This window comes from Vespa mandarinia, chromosome 8 (genome assembly GCF_050613455.1).
Source record: "Vespa mandarinia isolate Hongniang chromosome 8, ASM5061345v1, whole genome shotgun sequence".
Taxonomy (NCBI): domain Eukaryota; kingdom Metazoa; phylum Arthropoda; class Insecta; order Hymenoptera; family Vespidae; genus Vespa; species Vespa mandarinia.
Window position 1 is genome coordinate 183,004 of NC_140817.1, and position 27,614 is coordinate 210,617.

A 27,614-nucleotide genomic window follows, 5' to 3' on the forward strand; every position below is an offset into this window, starting at 1 on the left:
GTCTAACAAGTTTCTTGAAAAATTGTCTTCATTAATTAAGTGCAATGTTAAAGAAACTATTTGTACATGTCAAACCTATCCAATAAACAATTCTTTATTCATTATAGAGAGGAAATACACACTGGCAGATATTGGCTTTGTAGTAATGTGTAAAACAAGTATGATTGCTCGAAAGGGTTGTAGAAATATTCAAAAATATCTATATACATAATTAATTCGTTCAAGCATAATATATAAAGTTACATTTCAATATTATGAATTCTGCTTCGTGTGTCTCCAATTTCTTTAATGTAACGGAATAGGCCAGTTCCATTAGATAACGTGGTATTTCTACATTTCTGCAACGAATAGGTAAATGTATTTTAAACTAATTTAAAATTCTTTCAAAATCCATTTATAATAACACCTTTTTGGATAACAGTAAATAGATTACAAAAGAAAATCGTATTTGCAACAATAAAATGATTATTTTATCTAGACGTATAAGCGAAGAACAACTTACTATAAACAATGCACATAGAGTTACATGGAAGAGAATGTCGAGTCCTTGAAAGCGGAAAACATTTAAAATGTGGAATATAAGATACAATGGAAATCATGTTGTAAACAGAGGCAATAACCATTGTGCTGCAAATATATCTGGTTCAACACCAAGAATGCAGAAATGTTTATAAAGTTCGGAAAGTTGGTCATGATGAGAGAAAAGTATTAGTAAACTATAATTACAGAAAATATATCTATATCACGGTATTTGTTAAGTATATAGAAATGAATAAACGTATAAATAAATATACACAAACAAACAAAGTCACATACACATACACACATATCCATGTACATATATATTTATAGTATGTGTTTGCGTGTGTGTATATATATGTATATATATATAAATATATATATATACACATATGTGTATCTTTACTTAACTACGTGCACTTATACATACGTTATACGTATGCATATTCATGTATATAAGCGTTCATTTTATTACTGTGAACATTGTAATATTATAGCAAAATAATTGGTATAAATTTCATATTTTTGATAAAAATGAACTTTTTAATTAAGCACTCTTAACAGACCATAAATTTTGTAATGTATGGAATACATGGAAGGATTATTGTAAAAATAATGACATAAACATTTATTATATTTCTATAAAATTATTACATTGTTTAATTGACAAAGATAATAATGAAATTAATTGATAGGCAATAATGGAATTGAAAAGTTATGTAGTTTCAGACTTACAAAATGTATTTTTCCATTCATTTCATATCATTAATGAAATCACTATTATTTGCAAGATCTACATTTTCTATTAACATCGGTTCTAAATTTTCAAATCGTGGTGCGTGAGCTACCCTTGGCGAATTTATTATGCACTATACTAGATAAATCATATTTCGATGTCCCTATCGGTGATTCGAATAGGGATTGCCAGTATCTATAATTTTTGATATCCAGCTATTTGGAGAAATATCTAAGGACTCCGGAGTATCTGGTAATATTTCAATAATGCTACCTAGACATGTTAAACAAACTGGATTGAAATTTATTGAATAATCCTTCCATCCGTCAATGGTCTTTACTAAATATTTTTCAGATTGAATATCTTTTAAATTTTCTTCTTCAAAAGATTGTCATATAATATCACAATATTCTTCGGCACACGGGAAGTAAATACATATTATTTTATTCAAAGATATATTTTCTATTATATCATTCTCATTATTGTAAGTACGTTTTCAATTATATGGTTCTCTTCAATTGTATCACTTTTTGTAACGGACAGTTATATAATGAACATCGTTGATATACTTGATGGATTCGAGACGTTAAGTATTATTAGAATCCTATAGAGAATTTCGACTAATATTTCTTACGCCATTAGTTGGCAGCATCGGTTTATCGCCCAATCGAAATGTTTTTGATATATCGTAGTTGCTTATATTTTCAGGCCTTAACGATTTGCGTTTAGAACTCATCTCTTTAGAATTTCTAAGTATTCGTGATGAATCTGTGTGTTGTGTTTGATTTGTAATTGACGCAGATCCATTGCAACAATATGATCATCATAATAAATAATCGACAATTACTTGCTTCAGTTCTCTATTACTTGCTCCTTCCAGATTAACAGATTCATCTCTCAATGTGTATGAGGGATGAAACTGTTAATCAACAATAATGGATAAAGCATGTTTTTATCTGTTGATGTATCATCGCCTTAGGAGCATTTCAATTGAAACAAATGAACGAAGAGCTGTTGAGGCTATGTCGAAGAGAATAATACTGTTACAGAATGGTAGAAATCAAATGTTATATTTAGCATTTCAGTTCGCTTTATAAGTGTATTATTGACTTCGTTTGAAATATTGGCTGTATCACCTTCTGATAACATATAAAAATTAATCCCATTAATGATGACGAAACTTAATTATATTATAAAACGGAATTAATTGGATCAGCAACAGATTCAGGGATGTTTACCCTGTCAGAAAGATTATTATCACTTGATGAATTATTTTCACTATCAAACAGATAAGTAATGTCACTTTCTGGGGAAGAATTTCTCTCAGGTATAACAACATTCTGTTCTTCTTCTTCGTCACAGTCATCAGAATCCCACTTAATTTCATCCACTATATATCCATCGTAACCCAAACATATTTCATAATCTTTATGCCTTTCACGTATAGTACGTGGTTGCACTGGAATACATGTAGCAGGACCATCTTCGTAATCAATTATGGTCAATCCTGCTTCCTCCAGAATTGTTTTCAGTGATTCAATTGTAATATTTAATTTCCTCAAGTTCAATACTAAAGATTCAAGTGACATTTCTCCTCGTATATTATCCATATTTTGCGACTCTTCAAGATGGTAAAAAACTTCGTCTAAAATCTTTTCTGTGTCCGAACGTTTGTCAATTATAAATGGAAAATTATGCGAAGTTACGAATTTATATATATTATCAATTCCTAATGATTCTGAACAGTTCTCGTCGCTATTGCGATGAAAAACGGCCATTTGTGTGCGAGCACCTAGATGTTCCGTACCTTCTGGTCCATTACAAATGCCACGGAACGATACATGATAATCAGGAAAACTTATAATTATATTCTCCACCCTACAAATGAATGTAATTCATTAGAAAGTAACTATATTAACGTGCGCGTATATATGTAAGTATGTACGTATGTGTGTATTTATACATATACGTATACTTATATATACAAGAATCTAAAATGTGTAAAAAATATACCAGGCCTGAAATTGTTCTCTAGACCATTCAATCTTTCTTTCTGGATGCTGGAGTCCGGAGAAATGAGGAAATAATTCATTACATTCTGCATTTGGCGTTGTTACAATTGCTACTTTTGGTTTGATATAACCAAAGATGTTAAATGGAAAATCCTTTAATGCATTCGAATCTAAGTGTTCAATCCTAAAAAATTTCTATTATTAGTATTCGTTGCAAATATATTATCAAGAGATAATTATCTTTGGTAATAACTCACAATTCCATACATATCACTGCATCGGCTTTTTGCAATTTTTTGTCATTGCTAGAAACGCTTCCTTCGTAAACGTGTATCTGAAGTGGGCCTTTTCTTAAATGTACAAAATCATGAACAAACGGCTTGGCTTTGCGCTTGTTATTTTCGAGAATACATCTATCAATATCTACGCACAATATTTCTTTTACATCGGAGATACGTTTTAGGGAATCCAAAAAGTCAAGATTTCCACAGCCAAAATCAATAATCTATAGGAACAATATGGAAACAGGTAATTAGAAAAAAATGTATAATACGATAAATTTTATTGAATTTACATAATATCTATATAAAAGGATGATCTTTTGAGATCTTTCGAGATCTACACGAACCAGAATTAATGTTAAACAAATAAAATGTACAACTATGAAAAAGAATATTAATGTGATACCGAACCTTTTGTATCTTGCCACCGTATTTATCACTGCAAAGAACTTCGATCACTGCTTCATACCTTTGTATGTAAGCTGGCAAAGAATATCTTATTTTATCTCCTTTGTCGTAATCTCGAAGTGTATAGGGATCCATCATGTTTAAGATTTTATTCGATACGGTACGCTCTACTTCCAAATTTTTCGCTTCTTTCCTACAATACTATTATATATATACTTTCCAAAGAGATAAAATATAAGAAATAAAACTAGAATATTGTTCAGTACAAATTTACAATTAGGATGTTCACAAATAACAACGACGAAATTTAGTCGAATAGATTGAACAGATGGCGGCCAAGTTACTATGATGCTTCTTCGGTGGCGAGCTCACAAGCTTCATCCACCTGACGTGTATGAAATGCCATCTATATAGGAAACGATCGCACCATCGTCACTGATTGGCCGAACGTTTACTTTAATCTTCTTCCACTCCAATCAAAAAATCTTCCATCCCACCCCCGTTATAATCACTAAAGTATAGCTGTCCAAAATGATATTTCGTTGAAACTGCTGCTGCATGGGAAGGCTCAAGATTTATGATCCACTTTACGTTCCAAGTTATGAATGTTTATCCCTGGTAAGCAATATATTTTGATCGGAAACATTTTGCTTGGACACACCTTATATAATATGTAATAGAGATGTCGCTAATAGGTAATAAGACTATATTATTTAATACGAATGCGAAAGGTATTAGATATTGGGAACAATCGGTTCATACTCTATATTCTGAGATTATACTCACTATACTCGAAATACTGTGATCCAATATTCCAATTAATAGACAATATATTAATCTATTTTAAGTTACAAAACATCACTTATACACATTAATTAGGATTCTCAGTAAAAGTTCAAAAACTGTACAATATCCATTATATTTTATCATTATATAATGTACAAATAATATTAAAGATACGCGCGATGCGTCGAAAGCCTATGACATAAACATCCATCGGGGTGAACTTAATGAAATATTTAGATTTAGAAATGGAAATCTTAAAATAGTAGGCACATTTGTACTATTGAAACAGGACAATTTATCACTTCTCTATTGGTCTCTTGGAAGAATTGAGACAATGCATCTAGATAATAATGGTATCAAATTGTCGAGACTGTTTCAATTAGAAGAAAACTGTTTTAAAGGCCAGACGAAAGGCTTTCTTGTTTACATATAGAATGTACAAAGTGATTACTTGTTGATTCTATCGCGGTTCTTCGTCACTCGAGTATTAGTTAATATTTGCGACGACAATTCAAGATTTTCAGAGATGACATACATACTGGCAGATATTGGCTTTGTAGTAATGTGTAAAACAAGTTTGATTGCTCGAAAGGGTTGTAGAAATATTCAAAAATATCTATATACATAATTAATTCGTTCAAGCATAATATATAAAGTTACATTTCAATATTATGAATTCTGCTTCGTGTGTCTCCAATTTCTTTAATGTAACGGAATAGGCCAGTTCCATTAGATAACGTGGTATTTCTACATTTCTGCAACGATTAGGTAAATGTATTTTAAACTAATTTAAAATTCTTTCAAAATCCATTTATAATAACTCCTTTTTGGATAACAGTAAATAGATTACAAAAGAAAATCATATTTGCAATAATAAAATGATAATTTTATCTAGACGTATAAGCGAAGAACAACTTACTATAAACAATGCGCATAGAGTTACATGGAAGAGAATGTCGAGTCCTTGAAAGTGGAAAACATTTAAAATGTGGAATATAAGATACAATGGAAATCATGTTGTAAAAAGAGTCAATAACCATTGTGCTGCAAATATATCTGGTTCAACACTAAGAATGCAGAAATGTTTATAAAGTTCGGAAAGTTGGTCATGAAGAGAGAAAAGTATTAGTATACTATAATTACAGAAAATATGTTTATAGCACGGTATTGGGTATGAAAATGATTTGACTATTATCTATCTAACGTTTCAATTGATAAAATCACATGTTAAGATTATCATATCTGTCTTTAGATTAATCTCGTATACTATAATTGTACTTTCACCTTATCAGAATGCGAAATGCTTGTTTCCGGCATTTGCAAATGCGCAAATTTTGTTAATTAATGTCAAATAATATCAAGCATTAAAATTAATCGATAATATAATGGTATATGTATGATGCAAAAATGTTTAGGTTGCTTCAATTAATTATTTTCAAAAATTACAATAAACTAGCAATTTAAGAATTAAAACTTTGGCAATATGAAACTTCTACTTTAAATGCTGCATAAACTTTACGTATTTTGTTCAAAGAATCCTGGCCTAAACCATCGGTCCCTTTGAGAAAATCATGTACTGGAATAGTTCCGTTGATGTTCCTCAATATAACACATTCACAGTAACATTTCTGTTAATGTATTTCATATACGTTTCTTTAACGATATCGCATTTCATTATATATCATACATAATGTCACATTAACAAGGTAAAAGCAAAGTGGTGGAGTATGGTGGGAAATTAATATAATATGATAAACACAGTAATCATTGTTCTATATTTGTACATCATCTCTTGGGAATTGAATCAATTACTTAAAAGTTGACATATCTCTATGCGTTATGTGCCATGAATTCCTTGTTTTGTTAGTAATATTAAAAAATCGGACTGTTATCATTTTTTTCCCAACATCTCCACGGCTTGCCAATTCAACTGCAGAAAAATCTTTCGATACCTCTCCTGTTCAGCATAACATGTGTTCATTTCCATCTATGGGTGCATAAATAAAAATATATATTATTGACATTATAGAAATTTTATTACATTATATTATAATAAAATCTGAATAGTATATCATAATATATTAAAGACCTGAATTTATTCTCACCGTGAGATTTAATGTGACGACGCATATTGTTGAAGCTCATTAAAGAGCAATATTTTTTCTGCTCCTAACCAATTCTTCTGATGTTTCTATACCTTGTACGTCGTAATGAAATTCCATCGCCAGATATTATCTGTATTAAAAAAGTCAGTCTTAATAAATTTATAATGTTAATAATTTGTGTAATAATAAGAATACTATTGGATGTGAAAAGCAATTTACGTTTTTAGAGATAAGAAAAATTATTGTACTAAATATCTCTTATTAAAGTACCAAAATCTATCATTTTTGGAAATACTTCAACAGGAGAATCGAATCAAACTAATTTCCTGGTACTTCTTATAACTGAATCAACTGCTATTTTAATGAATATTTTGCCCTCTCTTGATATCCCTATATTAAGAGTTTCCAAAACTGGGTTAGCTGGATCTCCCTGGCCACATATATGGTAAAATCGATCCTGGAATGATGAGCCAGTGCTGACTTGATGTAACAATAACAACTATTATAAATACGATATACATGTCTATTAAAAATATTTAGTAGATACACAGGCAAAAAAATAGCTTTAATATCGTATAATTATTTATATCAATTTTATATTAATTTATTGTCTAACTAATAATGCATACCATTTCAAGTTAACGCATATTGTTATGTTTCACCTCACGTCTAGTGTTATCAGGAAAACCAATAAATGTTTCATCTACAATAATTATACACCGTTGCTTACTGGATACTAGTTGTATAATCAAACAATCATGCGTTACTAAATTAATCCAACCTTTGAAATACTTCCTATCCTTAGGAACTGTACTACTTCATTTTTGCCAACTTCCTCCTTTACTTCCACGATAATTTCATGAATAAATACATGAGAATTAAATGTTTCATCGCCTGAGTCATAATTATTATAGTCAAACACTGTTAATGAATTTGTCATTGGTCGTTGTGTTCTGAGGAAGGATTTAAAAAAAGAATCTGACTCTCGTCCATCCTGCGTACAAATGATTAATTAATAATGGACTGTGTGGTAATCGAGAAAAGCAATGAAATTGATTTTAATATAACACTTATTGTGCTTGGTATATCACATCTAAAAACATGATATTGATAAATAGCAGTTTCCACGCTTTTACAATGAGACCATCTGAAAGCAAAGCACGCGGGACAAAGTCCGAAACTTTCTCTACGTGTATAAAATGAAATTAATAGTATTTCATATTGGACAATTATTTGCTAAATGACAACATCGTATAAACTAGACAAATCAAGATAATTATGTATTTTAATCAATCGTAAAGTACGTTTTATTATATCGTAATTAAAAAAAGAACTTCCACTTCAATTTTCATCTTTAGCATATCGAATTTTTATCCTAAAAAGTTCCTTGGGATCTACTTTGCACAAAGACTGAAATTTTAATACCCTGTTTAAGATATTGTTCGGCATTTAAAATGTTCATATTACGTTGTATTTCACTTTATGATTTTGGTGCATTCATTGATGCAGCTCCCAGATACGTAACACGATTGAAAACTATGCATTTTTGTTGATCATACTGTAATCTGTTTAATTCTAAAACAAACATATTTTTCTTTTGCAATGTTTAAATTTACTTTTATATCAAATCTACTGAATCTACTTAGTCGTAGAGTAAATACATATACTACCATTCCTCCTCTCTAAAATCATTTGGTTTCATAAAGTCTTGCATTTCTGTAGCATTTATACAGGAACTAACTTTATAAAATTTCCTCTCTCCACTTTCTTAGCAGTTTGTGGACCAGGATAAGTTATATTTTAATCTCTACACACCGTTATTGGATCTTCCCTTAACACCTTCAGACATTTGAATGACTAAATATACAATCATATATCTTGTAATTTTTCCTATGATTAACTCTCTTTTCATACCTCATGAAGATTACATTGCAGATCATCGAAATTTTTGTTATTGACAATTTTTAACATCGGTTTGGCAAGTAACCTTCTTTGTACTTTATTCACTCAAGAATTCCTATTCATCGCTGCTACCAACTGATTCCATAGTCTTGACACTAATACTAAATTATATATTTATATCTGGAATGAACGTGTTCTATATATTATATTTACATTGTAAAACCAGATAATGCATTGCGCTCAATTGGCTAGAATTAAATGAAATATTATGTAGAAAAGTGAATAAAAGAGGAAGAAAACAGGGCAAAGAAAAATGTTTCTATTTATATTATTACCCGAACATAGTGATAATATAGCTCCTTAATTATTTAGACAGAATTTTAATATTTTAGGCTTAAAAGTCCATAAAAAAACATAATGAAACATTATGGGGTACGATTCGACATTCATTGGAGGTAAATAAATACGATGAGACAAAGAGAATTTTGTAATTCTATCACAGTCACGATGAGAATTCATACATAGTATGTTAAAACGATGGAAAATACTAGAATTAATGTTTCAATGCAAATCTAGGAAAAGAAAATTGTGTTAAATAATGATTGCTTGTGCGAATTTTGGTACGACATAATGGCACGAATTGTTAACCAACTCAAAACTACGATATTTATCTTATTTCCAATGTCTTGAATCATATTATTCGCATTGTTTAAAGATCCTTTCAGAAATACGCAACATTCTCTAAAATATACTTCAAGTTCATCTCCTATTATGTCTCCAAATACAAATGGTGATTATTATCTTCAGTTTTATTATTAGCTTATTATGGAGTAGAATCAATATTATTGTAACTTTCGCTTGGGCGTTCGGCTGCGATTGAAGGATCTATCGTGGACTTCGTTTTATTTCCTTGAAATTTTCGATTAGATTATCTCGCCAACGCTAATTTTATAGTAGAGTCAGCTTTATTTTAACACACACGTCAGTATCGCGGAAGTGTTTAAAAATCCTAACGAGGATTATACTTTTATTGCCTGAAATTTGAAAAGCACGAACGGTCATGCTTAATAATCCGTTATATCTGCCGGTGAGGATATCGGACAGCTATCAGAAAGAGCGGTCCACTACATTTTCTGTTCGTAGGGCAAATTGAAAGCACCCGAATCAGAAAGGTATCGAGCATCGATATCGCGGTAGGTGGATTTTAGAGTTGAGTCAGCGTTAGCGCGTGAAACTCCATATAAAGCACCATACATGTAGTAAGACCAACGTCGATATTTCTTGGGAAATCTAATTGTAAATCATGCAATGCAAGTACTATCGTGCCAATGGTTGCATGTCATTACGCATTTTCATAATTTTTCCTTCTAATATCTTAAGAGACATTAAAGTACTCTTATTTTACAAATCTAATCATATTACATTAAGTTAAAATATGATTAAACGCAAAAGAATTCTAAAATAACTTCTTAGATAAATACTCTGAAAAGTTGCGTCATCTTATTAGTTTTATAAAAAATTATTTCGTTAAAGGACCACGGTGGAAAAAATTAAAACAAAACATGGCTCCGAGCTTGCCTTGAGTGAAATAAGTTTTCCTTTGTCACAGCACGACCATCACTTTTTCACCAACATTAGATAATGAAACTTTCAGAATCGGTGTAAGAGAGAAGAAGACGAAGTTAAGAGAAACGAAAAGCGAAGACGAGACTGCTCGACGCTCGGGTTGTTGCCACATTGAATGAATATGACCTTCCATCGTTCTCAGTTGTACTCAGCATTCGACCCTGTCAACGGCTGTTCTTAATATTCATCTCTCGAATTTTTGCCGATAAGTACTGATAATTTAATTTTTCATTTACGTTGCATTTCTTTTTATCTGAAAGTGTTCAGCATAATCATATATATTTTATTAATCATATGTTCTGCTTTTACCTTCGCTAAAATTTGTTCGTTCTTACATGGTTTCAGTGAATAATCGTTTATTAAATAGTATTCAATTCAAGTTATATTAGATATTTACATACATTAAAATATTGGCGCGAAGTTTATCGAGGAATATATCGAGAGTATGCACGGTGAATAATATTCCAAACGTTTTTGCGGTGTACAGAGAATAGACAAGCAACGATAAATATTCGTACGATGGACACCAGCTTGACAAGTATTTGTGCTGTCCTCGATGATTTCAACTAATTGGTAGATTGCTCCATTATAAACACTTTTCATATAACAATTCGTAGTTAAGCACACGACATATAAGAAGTTACGATCACAAATTTAGATATGGTCGCTTTTAAAATATATTCAGGAAAGTGTAATCTGTTTGCTGAACATTTCTCCAATCGAGAAGAAAATCACGTAGACCTTGTAATAAAAATGCAGTAATTAGTACATATTTTATTCTTGTTTAATTCCAGCAATACGAAAGATACTAAGAAATGTAGTATGTGTTTAATAAAACAATACGTGACAACACGCTTTCCATAAAGGATATAAGACACCCTTCGTTAAAGCCAGACCATCATTTCCCCAATAAAGATGTGACAGTGAATCTTTTATAATTGCGTTAAGAGTAAATAGAAAAAAAAACATAAAGGAAAGAAGAGGACCAGAGCCTACTTCCACGTATAAGTTAATTGATTATAGTAGAATGCTAAAGTAAATTCTTAGAAAACTTTTCTATCGCACCTATTTCGTTATCATTCCTATTTATCCTTATTTACCCTTTCAATAATTATTATTTAAAAGTCTCGGGTACGATCCTTTTGAATAGGATTACATTTATTTTACATCAGATTAGCGTCATTCTCGTGTCTATTTTCTGTCTGTCGTGCGTTTGCTAGCTTTAGTTGTGTTTGCATGCCTTTCAGTTTCATATTAGTTACCTTTTAGTTGCTTCTTAGATGATCCTTGAATCGTCATAGTTGCATTTTACCTTCGATTTGTTGATTTAGGGTTGAATATGTGTTACGTTGCTTTACGAGCATCATTTGAATCAGAATACAATCCGAATATAACGAAATACGAACATGTTACACTGCTAATTATATTTCAACATATAAAAGGTTTGGATATAGTAGATTTCTAAATTAATCCTCAGAAAACTTCTCTATAGCACTTATTTCGTTTCCTATTCAATTTATTCCCATTTTTTCTCCTTTTTATAATTATATATAACTTTCGGATAGGACCTCTGAGAGTAGCGTTGCATCTTGTTTGCTTCTTATTTGCGTCTGCTGTACGTTTAACCGAATTTCTTGTGTCTGCATGCTATCTAATTGCCATTTTGAAAACTCTTCATCACTTATTAGTTGCGTCTTTCAGCTTTACAGTTGTATTTTATATCTCTTGTTTATGTATACATTACGTAATGAGAGACTTATATTTTGGATCGGATTCCAACTTGAATATATCAAAATACATACATTTTACTTTTCCGGTTATACAAAAACAGGTAAATAGAATAAGTATAGTAGATTAATAAAATAATTTCTTTGATAGCTTTATCATCGCATTTATTTCGTTGTCATTCGTATTTAAACTTATTTACTCTTTTATTAACAATTATTTATAAGTTTCGGTTAGAATATTCAAGAATAGGTTTACGTCTGATTTGCGTCTCGGGTGCGTCTGCCTGCTTTAGTTGTGTTCGATTTGTTACACTTACCTTTCAGTTTCTTCTCAGTCGCTTCTTTGTTGCAATTCCGTCTGTATTGTATCAATTTAAGAATATCTTCTGTATCTGGTTCGAACTCACATTCATATATTTACGTACATTTTCCTAATCATATTTCAACATATTAATAAATTGTATATAGTAGAATTCTAAAATAATTCGTATGAATATTTTTATATCGATCGTATTTAGTTGTCCTTCTTATGTACATTAAATTATTATCCTATTAATGATTATTTATTTGTATCGGGTTGGATCTTTGTGTATAGGTTTGCATCACGTTTGCGTATAGAATGCATCAAGTTTACTTCTGGTATGCGTTTACTTTATTTATTAGTATCAGCATGCGTTGCAGTTGCCTTTTACTTATCTCTTAGTTACTACATTGTTGCGTCTGTATTTGCCACAATTACATTTTTCATCCGATTGGCAGAGACTGGCTTGCGCCTGGTAGCATTATTTTGAGAACATCTTCTGTATGTGATTCCAACTCTGACATATATATGTACGTACATTTTGCTTATCATACTTAAATACATAAATAGATTGGATATATTATGATTTTATTATAATTCCTAAGACAAACTTTCTACCGTACATATTGACTTATATTTTCTGCTATTTATTATTATTTATTAGTCTTTTTGAAAACTTTTGAGAATATTGTAGCGTTCAGTTGAGGTCTTTTTCACAATAACGTTTTGTTTTGGAATTTGTTTGCTTGCTTAAGTAGTACCTGTATGCGTTTTACTTGCCTTTCTCTTACTTCTTAGTAACTTCATAGTTGCCTCTGTAAAGATAATAGTCGCATTTATATTTGTTAGGTTGCATCTGCATTGCGTTACTTTAAGTATATATGTTGAGTCAGATCCTAGCACAAAAATATAAAAAGCTTATACTTTACACTGCTAATCATACTTCTACAGATAAAGAGGTTGGGTATAGTAGAATTCTAAAATAAATCCTGTGAAAACTTATCTATATCTTTTATAATGTTGTCATTCCAACTTACACTTATTTACTAGTATTTAATTATTATTTATAAATTGCAGGTAGGATTTTTAAGAATAGGGTTACGACAAGGTTGCGTCTAATTTCGTTTGGCTTGCTTTTTGTGTTCGCTTGCTTGTACAAGTCGCTTCCGTATTCGCATCAATTGCCTTTTATTTACTATTTTGTTTCTTCTGTTAGCGATAAAATTGTACATCACTTCAGATCATATGCGTTGCATTATTTCATGAATTTATTTTGAATATGATTTCAAATCTCGTTTTGAAATCTTATTCAAAAAATTTTATTTAAATAATCCAACAAAGATTCAATCGAAACTCAAACTGTAGGATGTAAAATGCAACTGTGACACTTTCAGACGCAACTAAAAAGCAACTAAGAGGTAACCAGAAGATAACTGATATGCATGCAGGTACAAATAGTACTGTCAAATCCAATCTAGGCGCAAATTAGAAGCGATCCAGACGCAAGCAAAACGCAAACGTGACCAAACTCTGTTTTCATAGGAACTTCTAGGGTCTTATACGTATTAAATAATAGTAGTGTAAATATGAATGACAAGAAAATAAATGCGACAGAAATGTCTTTTAAGAAATAATTTTAGAATTCTATTATATACTATCCATTTATACTTTGAACATTTTACATAGTTAATCATAATTAATCATATAAATATATTGGAAATAGAAGAATTCCAAAATGATTCCTCAGATAAATTTTCTATCCTACTTATTTTGTTGTCTTTCTTATTTTAACATACTTACTCGTCAATTAATTATAATTTGTAAATTTTGGGTGGGATTTTTGAAAAAAGGGTTACTACATGTGTGCGTCTGATTTGCGACAGGTATGTTGCTTTATTTTTGTCTGCATGCGTTTCTGTTGCCTTTTACATACCTCTTGGATTCTTTTTAGTTGCACCCGTGAGCCTCCTTTTGTATTTTACAATCGATTGATTAAGTCTGATTTGCTTCTGTGTTGTATTATTTAAAAAATAAGTTTAAAAACTGATTTAATCTCAAAAATATGTAAGAACGTATATTTTACACGTATTTTCAAACTTCACCGTACAAACAGGTCGCAGATATAGATGTAATAGATAGTGGAATTCTAAAATAATATCTTAGAGTTCTATTCTATCGCACTTATTTCTTTGTTATTCCTACATTCTTATTTACTATCTTATTAATTATTACTTATAAATATCAGGCTGAACTTCGAAAATAGGTTTACATCACTTTTGCGTTAGGTTTACCTATGGTTTGAGTCAGGATCTCGCCTGGTTTGCGCCTAAAGAGCGATTGCTTGTTATAATTTTGTCTGCGTGCGTTCCAGTTGCCATTTTGTTAACTCTTTATTACGTATTACTTACGTCTGTATGCGTCATAGAAGTATTTTACATGAGATAATTTGAGTCTGGGTTGCGTTGCTTCCAGAATATATTTTGAATCTGATTCAAATTCGAATATATTGTGTACGTTCATTTGAAATTTCTAATCTTACTTCAACAGATTTATAGATTCGAAATAGTAAAATTCTTAATTAATTCTTAAAAAATTTTTCAATCGCACTAGTTTCGTTGTCATTCATATTTATTCGGACTTGCTCTCCTATTAATAATTATTTATATCTCGTGTAGAACCTTTGATAACTGAGTTGCGTATCGTTTGGAGTTGATTTGCTTCAGATTTGCGTCTGTATTGTGTCTTTTCTGCGACTGGTGTGTGTTCACTTGTTTCAGTTGTGTTTTCATGTGTTTTAGATGCCTTCTAGCAATCTCTAATTTTCTAGTTAGTTCGTAGCATCAATAAGTGTAACAATTGCATCTCTCATACAATTTGTTGAGTCTGTATTTGTAGAGTCTATACATAGTTGCGGTATTTCAGAAATATTATAGAATCATGTTCTAACTCGAATACATCGATGTATGTAAGTATTATATTGCTAATTATACTTCAATAGATAAAAGTTTTCATATATTGGAAATTTAAAACATTTTCTTAGAAATCCTTTATATCGCACTTATTTCGTTTTCATTACTATTTCTACTTGTAATTTATTTTTTTTCACATCTACTCGCTTATAAATTATTAAATATAATTCTCGGACAGATCGTTTGAGAAATGGATTGCGTCACGTTTGCACTGATATTCGTCAGGTCTGTCTCTGTGTTTCTTCTGGTGTGTGCGTTTGCTTGCTATAATTATATCTGGGTGCATTTCAGTTCCCTTTTAGTCACCTTTTTCTTGCTCATTAGTTGCGAATGTTACCGTTATAGTTAACCTTTACATTTGATTGGTTGAGTCCGAATTGTATTTGTGTTGCGTTATTGTAAGTTTTTCATTGAATTTCATACCGACTCGAATATATCGAAGCACATACATTTACATTTCCAATCAAAAATCGACAAATAAATAGATGTGCTTTAGTAGAATTCTAAACTAATTTCTTAAAAAATTTCTCCATGTAACTAATCTCTCCATATTTACTATCCTATTAATTATTATTTATTATTCTCACGTAGGACTTTTGAGGAAAGGGTTGCTTCTACTTTACGAATTCCATTGCACTTATTTCCCTGTCATGCGCATTTGTTCATTTATCTTCAATTAATTATTTTTTAAATGTCTCGGGGAAGTACTTTGAGAATTGGGTATCGTTTGCGCTTGGTTTTTGTTAGTTCTGCGTCTCGGATACGTCAGGATTCCATCAGTGTTGAGATAGAGTTGCTTCAGAAATGCATCTGGGATTCATTAGAGTTTCTCAAGGGTGGAATTATGTTTAGTATATATCTTGAAAATGATTACAGATCGAACATATTCAAGTACTTATATTTTGCATCTTTCATCAACTGATTAATAGAATGAACATAAAGAAATTCTAAAATTATTTACTAAAAAACTTTTCTATCGCACTCATATAATTGTAATTCCTTTTTATGCTTTTTTATTAACTTATTTATAATTATTATAAGTCTCGGGTATTACCTATTTAAAATATGGTTGTGTCAGATTTGCGTCTGGTTAGCGTCGGGTTTGCGTTTTATTAAGAATAGAGTTTGAATATAATTACAATTCGCATTTATGTAGGTCGAAACATTTTACAATGCAGATAATACTCCAACAGATAAATAAATTGGAAATAGTAGAATTCTAATATTATTTGTTAGAAAACTTCTCTATCGCACTATTTCCTTGTCACACCTAATTATTTTTATGTTCTCCTCTATTAATTGCTATATACTTTTCTCGGGTAGGAACTTTGAGAATAGGGTTGAGTCATAATTACGTCTTGTGTGCGCTTGTTCGTATTATATTTGTCTGCATAAGTTTCAGTTATTGTTTGTTACGTTTTAGTTGCGTCTCAGTTGCGTCTCTAAAAATCGCAGTTGCATCTTACAAACATTTAATCGCATCAAGGTTGCATTATTTCAAGATTATATTTTGAGTCTTATTCAAACACGTATATATCAAAAGATATACATCAAAAATTTCTATGCATTCTTCAAAAGCTAAATGGTTTAAATACGGTAGAATTCTAAAATAATATCTTTTAAATCATTTTTATTTCTTTTATTTAGTTGTTATTCCTAATTAGTTTTAATTTGTCACCTATTAATTATTGTTTATTAGTCTCGGATAAATCCTTTAAAAATAGTGTTACGTCACTTCTACGTCTGTATTGTGTCTGTAGTACGTTTTCGTCCGGATTTTGTGTTAGTTAAGTTTGCGTCTGGATTGCGTCTGGGGTGCGTTTGCTCATATTAATTGTGTCTGCATGAGTTTGCTTCCTTTTAGTTACCTCTTAGCTTCTCATTTGGGTCTGCAATCCTCACAGTTACATCTTACATCTGTTTATTTGGGACTACATGGCATTTTCTATAATATATTTTGAATCTGATTCTAGTTCGAATATATCAATGTACGTTCAGTTAAATGTTCTAATCACATTTCAACAAACAAATACATTGGGTATAGTAAAATTCTAAATATATTTCTTAGAAAACACTTTCGTACGTACTTCTTTATCATTCATGTTTACTGACCTGTTTATTATTGTATTTAAATATCGGATAGGACCATTGTGAATAGGGTAACGAATTCTTTGCGTCTGATTTACGTCTGGTTTTGTTTCGTTTGTTGTAGTTTTGTCTGATTGCGTTTCTGGTGTCCTTCAGTTACTTCTTAGTGAGTTCTTAATTGCGTCTCTAAGCTTCATAGTTACATTTTACTTCCGATTGTACCAGAGTAGTACCGTATTCTCCAGTAGAACCGTTGAAAAAATGATTGCAACATGTGTGCGTCTGATTTGCATCTGTTCTGCGATAGCTTACTATATTTGTATCTGCATGAATTTCAGTTGCTTATAGTTATGTATTATTTGCTTCGTATTAGCGTGTGCTAAAGTTATATTTGCATTCTACATCCAAATGGCTGTGTCCGATTGCATCTAGGTTGCTTTATTTTAAGAATATTTATTGAATCTGATTCCAACTCGAAGATATAATAGTACGTATATATTAAACTACTAATCATATTTAAACAGATAAATATATAGGATATAGTAGAATTCCTAAACAATTTTTCAGAAAATTTTTCTAACGCACCTACTTCGTAGTTATCCCTACTTTCTCTTGTTTACTTTCCTATTAATTATTATTTATAAATCTCAGGTAGGAGCTATAAGAATAGGGTTGCATCACGTTTGAATGTGTTTGCGTTTAGTTTGCATCTGTTATGCGACTGGACTTGCCAGTATTAGTTGTATCAGTATCCGTTTTAGTTGCCTTTTGGTTACCCCTCAATTGTTTCTTAAGTACGTCTGGAATCATCACAGTTACATATTACATCCGTTTTGTTTCATCTGGGTTGCGTTTTTTCTATGATATATTTTGTGTCTGATTCCAACTTGAATACATCGAAGTACATACATTTCACATAGCTGATCATACTTCAACCGATAAATAGATTGAATATATTAGTATTCTAAAATAATTTCTTAGGGAACTATACTATCGAACATATTTCACTGTCTTCTCTTCATATTCATATTTACTCTCCTTTTAATAATTGTTTATGTGTATCGGTTCTGACCTACGAGAATAGTATTGCGACTTGTTTGTCTGATTTGCGTCTGGTGTGCTATCGCTTGCTATTTTTATGTTTGCATGCGTTTGTTTTGCCTTTTAGTTTCCTCGTAATTGTTCCTTAGGAGAGTCTAGATGTGTCACTTTTACATTTACATTTGTTTGCTTGCTTCTGCGTTGCGTTATTACAATGAGGTATTTTTAGTCTGATTTCATGTTGAATATATTGTAGTACGCATATTTTACAATGATAATCGCACTTCTACAAATAAATAGTTTATCGATAGTAGAAATTTGAAATAATCCCATTGAAAACTTTCTTATCGCATTTATTTCGTTGTCATGGCTATTTAATCTTATTTACCGTCCTATTTAACCGTTTGACTGCTGAGGAATGCTTTCGCACTCTTCTTATGTTGTGCCAAAAATGCGAAGAAATTTTTTATGCCAAAAGATTATAAGAAATTATTTTGTTAATTTGATTGAATTATAAGTGCTTATTACCAATTTCATTCACAAAATTAATTAAAACAAATTTATGTAAATAAATGGTATTTCTTAATTTTTCTTGTTGGACTGCAATAGAAGTGAGTTCATTGTATGAAAAGTGCTTTACATTTTTTCCCATACACGCGCAATTACTGCCGCAGTTTTGGCATATGTCCGAAAAAATACGTCAGCTGCCAAATGGTTATTATTATTAATAAGTCCGGTGTAGGACCTTTGTAAATTTGGTTGCGACATGTTCGCCATTGATTAGCGTCTAGTGTGTGTTTGCTTGGTTTAGTTGTGTCTACCTACGTTTTAGTTGCCATTAAATTATTTCTTTGTCACTTCTTAATTACGTGTGTTAGCGTCACGGTTACATTTTATGTCTAAAATGATGAGTCTGGATTGCGTCTCTATTTCATTACTTGAAGAATATCTTTTGAATTTAATTTCAACTGAAATATAACGAAGTAAGTGCATTTTACATTGTTAATCATACTGCAACTGATAAATAGATTGGATATGGTAGAATTCTAGAATAATTACTTGAAAAACTTTTCTACCGCACTTATGTCGTAATCATTCCTACCTATTCTTAATTACTCTCCCATTAATTATTATTAATAAGTCACGGGTAGGAGCTCTGAGAATATGCTTATAATTTTTTTTCGACAGTTATGTGTCTGATATGTGTTTGCTTGGTTTAGTTTTCTCTTCATGCGTTTCAGTTGCCTCTTAATTTTCTCATAGTTGCTTCTTAGTTGCGCCAGTTAGCGTCACAGTTTCATTTTGCATCCGATTGGTTGACTCTAAATTGTGTCTGCTTTCTTATTTTAATCTTTTGCACTCCGAACAATTCTGGACGTTAGCTACCAGTTACTCAGCGATTCTTTGTGACAGAAATGTGCATTTACAGACCCTCGTATTATTTAGTATGGTTTCGGAACTAATTAACATACTATAATGATATTGGACTTATATGAATTGGTTGAAATCGAGAAATGTATATTTGCAAAACAATTAATATTTTATTTGTTATAATTTTGTACAGTGTGATAAACTTTACAACTGTCCCAAAAATGCATTGCAGGCTGATTAGTGCACGTTTGACAATAATAAGTAGTTTGACGCCTGTCACCAGATGTTTTCCTATCAGAACAAACAATGTAATCTCACTTTTTTTGCCCCACATCAGGAATATGTAGTTTATTCTCTAATCTATTGTCTGCAGACGATGTGGATGGACGGGTTTCTCGATTCACGAAAATCACCCCTCAACTGGCCTTGACAAACTTGTGGTGCGTAATTGGCGTTTCATAATTTGTTTGTTTTGAGATACGATAATTAATGTATGAGTTAACGACACACATTTCCAACTCCCAAGAAATCCGTCATGTTGCGGTGTGTGTTCTTCCGTACCACTTTCGTCGCTATCGATATCTATGCACGCTCTTCATCGCCTTGTTGCTTGGACGATATCATATTTATGATTATAAATTTCACTATACAGTGCGTGCTATGTTTGTATACCGACATTTCTTCTACAAGCTTGCCTTATCCCTTTTCTCAAGTGGCGCGTTTGAAGTGCTCGGACCGTAGTGAGCACGCATATCCCGTTCTCGTATGACATAAAACTCGCTGACATTTCTTTGTATTTATGTTAGTAATTTTATTATATTTTGATTTGATTTCTTGTGCCATTTTAAGAGAAAACCTCAAAGAAGCATGAATGTTTTAAAAAGTTGCGCTGAAATAACTCAATTACCCGTAATCACTAATCAAATTTAATGTCTCACGAGAGGGGACATCCGAGTGGTACGCTAGAATTACGATGTCCCATGAGATGGGACAGCTGACTGTAAAGGGTTAAAAATTATTTTTGAACCTGATTCCCACTCGAATATATATAAGTACGTACATTTTCCGTTGCTGATCATAATTCATCAGATAAATAGAAAGGGAATATTAGGATTCTAATAATATTACTTAGAAAACTTTTTAAACGCACTTATTTTGTTTCCATTCCTATTTACTCTGATTTATCTCGTTTTAATTATTATGTATAAGTCTCGTTTAGGAACTATAAAAATAGTGTTGCGTAGGGTTGCGTCTGGTTTTCGTCTAATTTGCGTCTAGTTTGTGTCTGTTGTGTTTGCTAGGTTTAGTTATCTATGCATGCGTTTCAGATAACTTTCAGTAACCACCTTGTAGCTTCTTAATGACTCCTGTAGCGTCACATTTGCATATTAGAACAAATAGACTGAATCTGAATTGCATCTGTATTATATGATTTGATGAATATCTTTTTAATTTGATTCTATCTCAAATAAATCGAAGTACGTACACTTTACTTGTCATATCTTATTTGAACAGATTAATTTATTGGATATAGAACATACAAAAATAATTTCTTATAAATATTTTTTGCGCATTTATTTTTTTATCATTCCTATTTTGTCTTATTGACAATTATTTGTAAGACACGGGTAGGACCTTTGTGAGTGGGGTTGCCTCATGCTTCCATCAGATTTGCATCACTCTTGCGACTTGATTGGCTCTGGTGTGAGGTTGCCTTATTTTTATCTGCATGTATTTCAGTTGCCTTTTAGTTACCTTTTTGTTACTTCTTATTTGCATCTGTATGCGTCAAAGTTCCATTTTACATCTGTTTAGTTGCATCTGCGTTGCTTAACTTCAAGAAAATATTTTGAAACTAATTTCAGCTGGAATATAGCGAATTACGTATATTTTACATTGCAAATCTTACTTCATCAAATAAATCGATTTGATACATTAGAATTCTAAATTTGTTTCGTAGACAAATTTTCTGTGACATTTGTTTCGTTGTCATACATATTTATTCTTTTTGAATCTCCCACGGATAATGCTTTATACGTCTAGCGTAGGATTTTGAGAACATGGATGAATCTCGTTTATGTCTCGTTTATGTCTGGTTTGCATCTGAAGTGCATTCGCTTGCTATAGTATTCCCTGCATGCGTTTCAGTTGCCTTTTAGTTACTTCTTAGTTGCTTCTTAATTGCATGTGTGAGCGTCACAGTTGCATTGTTCAATCGATTGGTTCAGTCTAAATTGCCTCTGTGTTGCAATATTTTAATAGTATCTTTTGAATCTGATTTCAACTCGATAATATCGAAGTACGTACATTTTACTTTGCTCTTCATACTTCATCTGATAAATAGATTGTTTAAAGTAAACTTCTATAATAATTTCATAGATAGCTTATCTATCGCATTGATTTCGTTGTCATTCTTATTTACTGTCATAGTTATTATTATTTATACATCTCGGGTGGGACAGTTGAGCATAGGGTTCCTTCAAGATTGCGTCAGATTTGCGCCTAGTTAGTCTACAAGTTACCTGCTAGTTGCTTTTTAGTCGCATCTTTATGTAAACATCACAGTTGCATTTTATTTACATTTATTTGTGTCCGCCTTGTGTTATTTCCATAATATATTTTGAATCTGATTTCAATTCGAATATAACGAAATATGGCCATTTTATCATGGCCATTGCTGATCATTCCTTTTTATATATGATGATTGGCTATAGTAGGATTCTAAAATCACATCCTGGGATACTTTCCTACCGCATTTATTTCGTTGTCATTCATATTTATTCTTATCCACTCTCCTATTAATTGTTATCTCCTGTGTTACTATTGAGAATAGGGTTGTGTCTCCTTTGCTATTGATTTGCGTCAGGTTTGCTTCTTGAAATCCCTAAAAAAATATAATTTATAATTATATTACATGAAAATATGGGAATAAGTAGAGTGACTGGGAGAAGTGAAAAATTATATGTAACGCTACATTATCTTATATAACCATTAGTTGCATGAGCCTTGTTAGACTTAAAAATCAAAAATTAATATATATAAAAATCTTTTGTATAATTTATAATCAATGAATAATTTATATATGTAAAAATCAATAGTTTATAATGTAGATTAATGTTACTGATATACAATTGCAGCATGATTATGATGCTTTATTGCGATTAAATGAATATCGGTAGTGATAATATTCTTTTAAAAATAAATTCTATATTTCTCTTAAAAATTTCTAAATTATTTATGAAAAATAAATAGATAATGTAAAAAAAACTTTAATCTCCGTTCAAGGATTATTACCATAAGATATTATATATAAAGACAAATCATAGACACTACACATATAGATAAAATAATCCTATTTAAACAAAATATTATAGATGATATAATATAAATACAATATAAGGATTCATGATTTATTTGTATAAATTATTTTCATTCAAATGTTCAAGAAAATGCAGATGAGTGCAGTAATTAGGTGGAACAATTAAGAGATATATGTGCAAGAAATGAGAACGAAAGACAGTGATTGAAAGCAAAGTTAAAAAAATGCTGCAACGTGAGGTAACAGGAGTCGAAGCAGAGGACTGTCAAAGTAATTTAATTATTGCTGAATAAAAACACTGAATCAATCATTTGCAAAATGTTTAAGTGCATCGGTATCATAGTGAATCTTTTGTAAATAGATTTATCAACGTGTGTAAAATGACTATAATGCTGCAGAAGCAACTTTAAGTGAAATAGAAGTAAATAATTTTTTTTCAAGTACTATTAAATTTGTTACATGTAGAAATCATGGTAATACATAAGACACTTTCTATATTCTAATGTATCAAGATGTCACAAATGTAGAACACGCATAATGTATAAATTTAGTATATTACCAGATATAATACATCTTTTAGAAAATCAAATTGACCCCATGCTGCGTAGAGTACAAGAAAGTGTACAATAAATAGAATTAGAATTGGTACAGATCAAATTTTCGTATGTGGAAATAGAAAGTAAAAATCAGATAAAATTAAGGGATATATATATGTATGCTTATGTATAAGATATATAATTAAATATTATTGTAGAATTGTTATAAAAATATAATCTAATATAAAGTTAATATAATATAGGATTTGAAACACCAATTACATGTAATTACTACTGAACTGTAAGTAGCACGAAATAATTGGCCATGACTCAGTAAAACTTCGTTTATAAAAAAAAGCAGCAAACAAGTCGGAAATTATAAACCCTTCGTCATTAGAAGACGCGAAAATACTCCAGGAAATAATGTATATCATCATATAATAAATTCATGTAGCCACTATAGTCTTAAGGAAATAGTGTAATATGATAAAAGATCTTATTCCGACGTGTGCAATTATACTTGAATTTATTACACATTTGAGCATTATTATTATTTCAATGATAACATCACAATAACAATTTTTTTTTAAGTAAAACAAATTAGTAAAGGAAAAAATATATAAATACACAATCGCACACGTTAAATGAGATATTTATATATATTTGTTATATTACATAACGCATGCATAATGTGCCCACAAATAATGCATTTGTATTTTCTCTTACGCTAATATCGTATTAATTTTCTTCTTCTTAAAGTATTGTTTTTCTAATATGCACATTTAATTTTATAAATCCTGAATATGATAGACACTAAAAATGAAATTCCCTTTATTTTTACATTTTCACGAGATTTTATAAAAAATTTGGTACAATTTTTCAAATAATCCTTAGTTACTCTAATTGAAAACAGTGCATTCATCTTACGATTGATAGAAATGACGAAAATCTAATGAGAAGTAATCTAAATAAGCAAATTATTAAGTTTAACCGAGTTTGTATATTACTGCTTAAAGAAATTTCATTGTAAATGTACATGAAGATATTGTTCGTTATTATAAATTATAAAAACGAAAATATTTATGCTTTCTATGACATATATGTAATATTTGAAAAATGTAAAGATGAAATGTTGAGAGAAATGTTTGCCCATATGTATGCGTATACTATATGTCTAAACTAAAGTATATATTCACACAATTATTTTCTAGGCTATTAAGGGCATTTAAAAATGAAAAGAAAGTAAGGAAAACAATATAAAAAAACTGTATTTATGCATTGTTGTCGTTTACATTTTAGTTAATTCGCATCGCTCATGTAAATACTTTAAGATGAAAAGTACTGAAGATTTATAGTGCAAAAGTTAATATCTATATTTCTTTTAACGTGATTATAATAATAAATGAAGAAAAGTAAAAGGATTATAAAAAGGTAAAGAAAAATAAATTAATAAATAACAATGATACAAGTAAGCACTAATAGCAATTATATAAGCACAAGTACCATTTAAATTTAATAAGATGACTTTTAAAATCTTTATTTATAATATTTATCTAGTAAACAGTACAGTGTTATATTTTTTAAGTCATATATCACTTTTACGTATTTTTTTTCTTTTCGTTCTTTCAATAACTTAAAAAATAATTATATATATGCAACATGGACATATATGGATATATAAATAATCAATGATTGAATAGACAAAATTACACATTTATACAATTGATATTTAACGTATAAAACTAATAATAGAAGTAAATCACTTAATCTACATTTTGTACTGATTAATATTATATATTTTAAACTTACATTCCAATACTTTATGAAAGCGATATTATATTTATTTTTGTCAATTAGTTTTAAGTGAAAGTAACTGGTTCATTTATATGCTAAAATATTTATATAGATATCTTAAATTAATATAATTCCTTAAAAATTATGGCAATCGTTATTTTCTTTTATTTCAGAATGAAACAAATTTCCATATATCTTATAAGCATTTCGAAAAATAAATTTATTAATATCATTTCATATTGCGTGTATTAAATATAATCAAATCAATCAAATCGCTTCGCTTTCCCAAATTATGTAAGTGAATGGAGAATAGTATTAATATCTAAGTAATTGTAATCACTGCTGAAAGAATCCAGCAAAAAACACGGCAAAAATGTCGTAAGAGAGAATATTGAGTAACGAAAGAAATATAATTTCACTATACGGTTAAATAAATGTTCATCATATGTTTGTTGAAAGTTCACAGGTATAAGTATAATACTTATCTGCGCAAGAAGGTAAATCGATTCTAAATAATAGACGAATGTATATATTTATATATTAGAATTTATTACTCATAATGGAACGTAATATTATTCTTTTTTAATGTATGTTAAATTGGCATCGTTTATTCTTTTATTATTTATTTTTAATTTCCACTTTTTTAGCGAAATAAATAAAACGAAATATAGAAAATTCTTTTCTTTCCTAAAAACAGAAATAATCCTTTTCTCGTAAAAAACGTGAATATATTTAGCTTCTGGAAATAAATTTCTGAATTTATCGTCAACTAACAACGTGCAATGTATTGAAAGAAAATACTGAGATGCAATGTTGCAATTAACAAACAATGTGGAAATTTATTATATGATACAAAATACCATTTATACTCATTAATTAAGATGCACAGTAAAAGTTCAAGAATTGTATAATATTATATTTTAACGATATTATGTAATGTGAGAATAATATTAAAAATACGTGTGATGAGATAGAAGTATTCTAAATATATTTAATCGGACTGATTTTAATAAAATATTTAGATTCAGGGATGAGAATCTGAAAATAGTAGGCTAATTTGTGCTATGGATACAGAATAAATTATCACCACTCAATTGGGCTCTTGGTAAAATCGAGAAGATCAATTCAGGGACGAATGATGTTGTTGGATTGTTGTAACAATTTCAACTGTAAGAAGACTTCTTAAAAGATCAGTCGAATACATTTCTTTGTTACATAGAGAACGTGGAAAGTGATTAATTATTGATTATATTGCTATTCTCTCTCATTCGAGTATAAGTAAATATTTTTGATAAATGTGCGACTAGAATTATTTTATTATATACCTTTTAGATACTATCCTTCATACTTAGCATGCTATATTGCTCAGTTTGGTATTTATATATCTTGCTAGGTCATTTGATTATTTCATTCTGATTTGCTATCTAGTATTACAAATAGAATGTAATATATTCGAAAGAAAGACTTTTGAAGAGTATAAATGTCAATAGAGATTTCATAAGTGAAAACATAGATTTATGAGAATGCAAGGACTTGAAGTAAGTGGATACAGAAAAGTTTATTGGACATATATTGCAAGTACAATAAACAATCCTGTCAACGTTTGACGCAAAAAGCTGATACGTTAAGATAAATAGTATTCCCTCGTTATGACAATTGTTAAATTATCTATTATAAGCGATGATGATTTTATTCGCCATGCCTATAGATTAATTTGCAAATTTCAATCTCTTATTTGAAATAAACGTAGGTACTTAACTTCCCAACTCAAAAAAATAATTACTTTTCGCTAATGAAATTTGTTGTTGCCATTAGAGGAGAATATGTCGAGTAGTATTTTCTTACCATCTTTCTCCTCCATCTCCCTCCTACCCTATCTTCTTTTTTCTTGCCCTCAATTTCTCACATAGCTTCTTGGATGCTGGAAGGAGTAAAACAGAGAAGATAGGTAAACAAATCACGCACATATAAGTAAGATTGCGGGGTGCTGGTCAATCATGAAATTAGGTACACGTGAAGTACCTGACGGAGTACACCGTATGATATGTCTTAATACAGAACCCACGGGGTGCCACCTTGAATTTAAGAAGGAA

At 30.2% G+C, this 27,614-nt stretch overlaps 1 protein-coding gene and 2 pseudogenes across 1 annotated transcript; 1 reads left to right on the forward strand and 2 right to left on the reverse strand.

Annotated features, from left to right (window-relative positions):
* Positions 1-24,209, forward strand: part of LOC146872801 (rab GTPase-activating protein 1-like) — a 35,767-nt pseudogene extending 11,558 nt beyond the window's left edge.
* On the reverse strand, positions 2,446-4,094 carry LOC146872802 (small RNA 2'-O-methyltransferase-like). The gene is made up of 4 exons (XM_085659106.1): positions 3,960-4,094; positions 3,525-3,772; positions 3,269-3,451; positions 2,446-3,133 (listed from the first exon to the last, which is right to left on the reverse strand). Exons 1-4 carry the CDS (start codon positions 4,092-4,094, stop codon positions 2,446-2,448), a joined length of 1,254 nt encoding a protein of 417 aa, XP_085515232.1.
* LOC118450736 (rab GTPase-activating protein 1-like) lies at positions 5,380-18,270 on the reverse strand (annotated as a pseudogene).
* Positions 24,210-27,614: the final 3,405 nt, after the last annotated feature.

Bases quoted from the DNA above. Each gene is read 5' to 3' on its own strand.
- LOC146872802 (XM_085659106.1), bottom strand. From the start codon at position 4,094: ATGATGGATCCCTATACACTTCGAGATTACGACAAAGGAGATAAAATA. The intron at 3,773-3,959 runs GTTCGGTATCAC...TTGTTCCTATAG, and splicing joins ACGGTGGCAAGATACAAAAG to ATTATTGATTTTGGCTGTGG. The intron at 3,134-3,268 runs GTATATTTTTTA...ATTCATTTGTAG, and splicing joins AGAGAACAATTTCAGGCCTG to GGTGGAGAATATAATTATAA.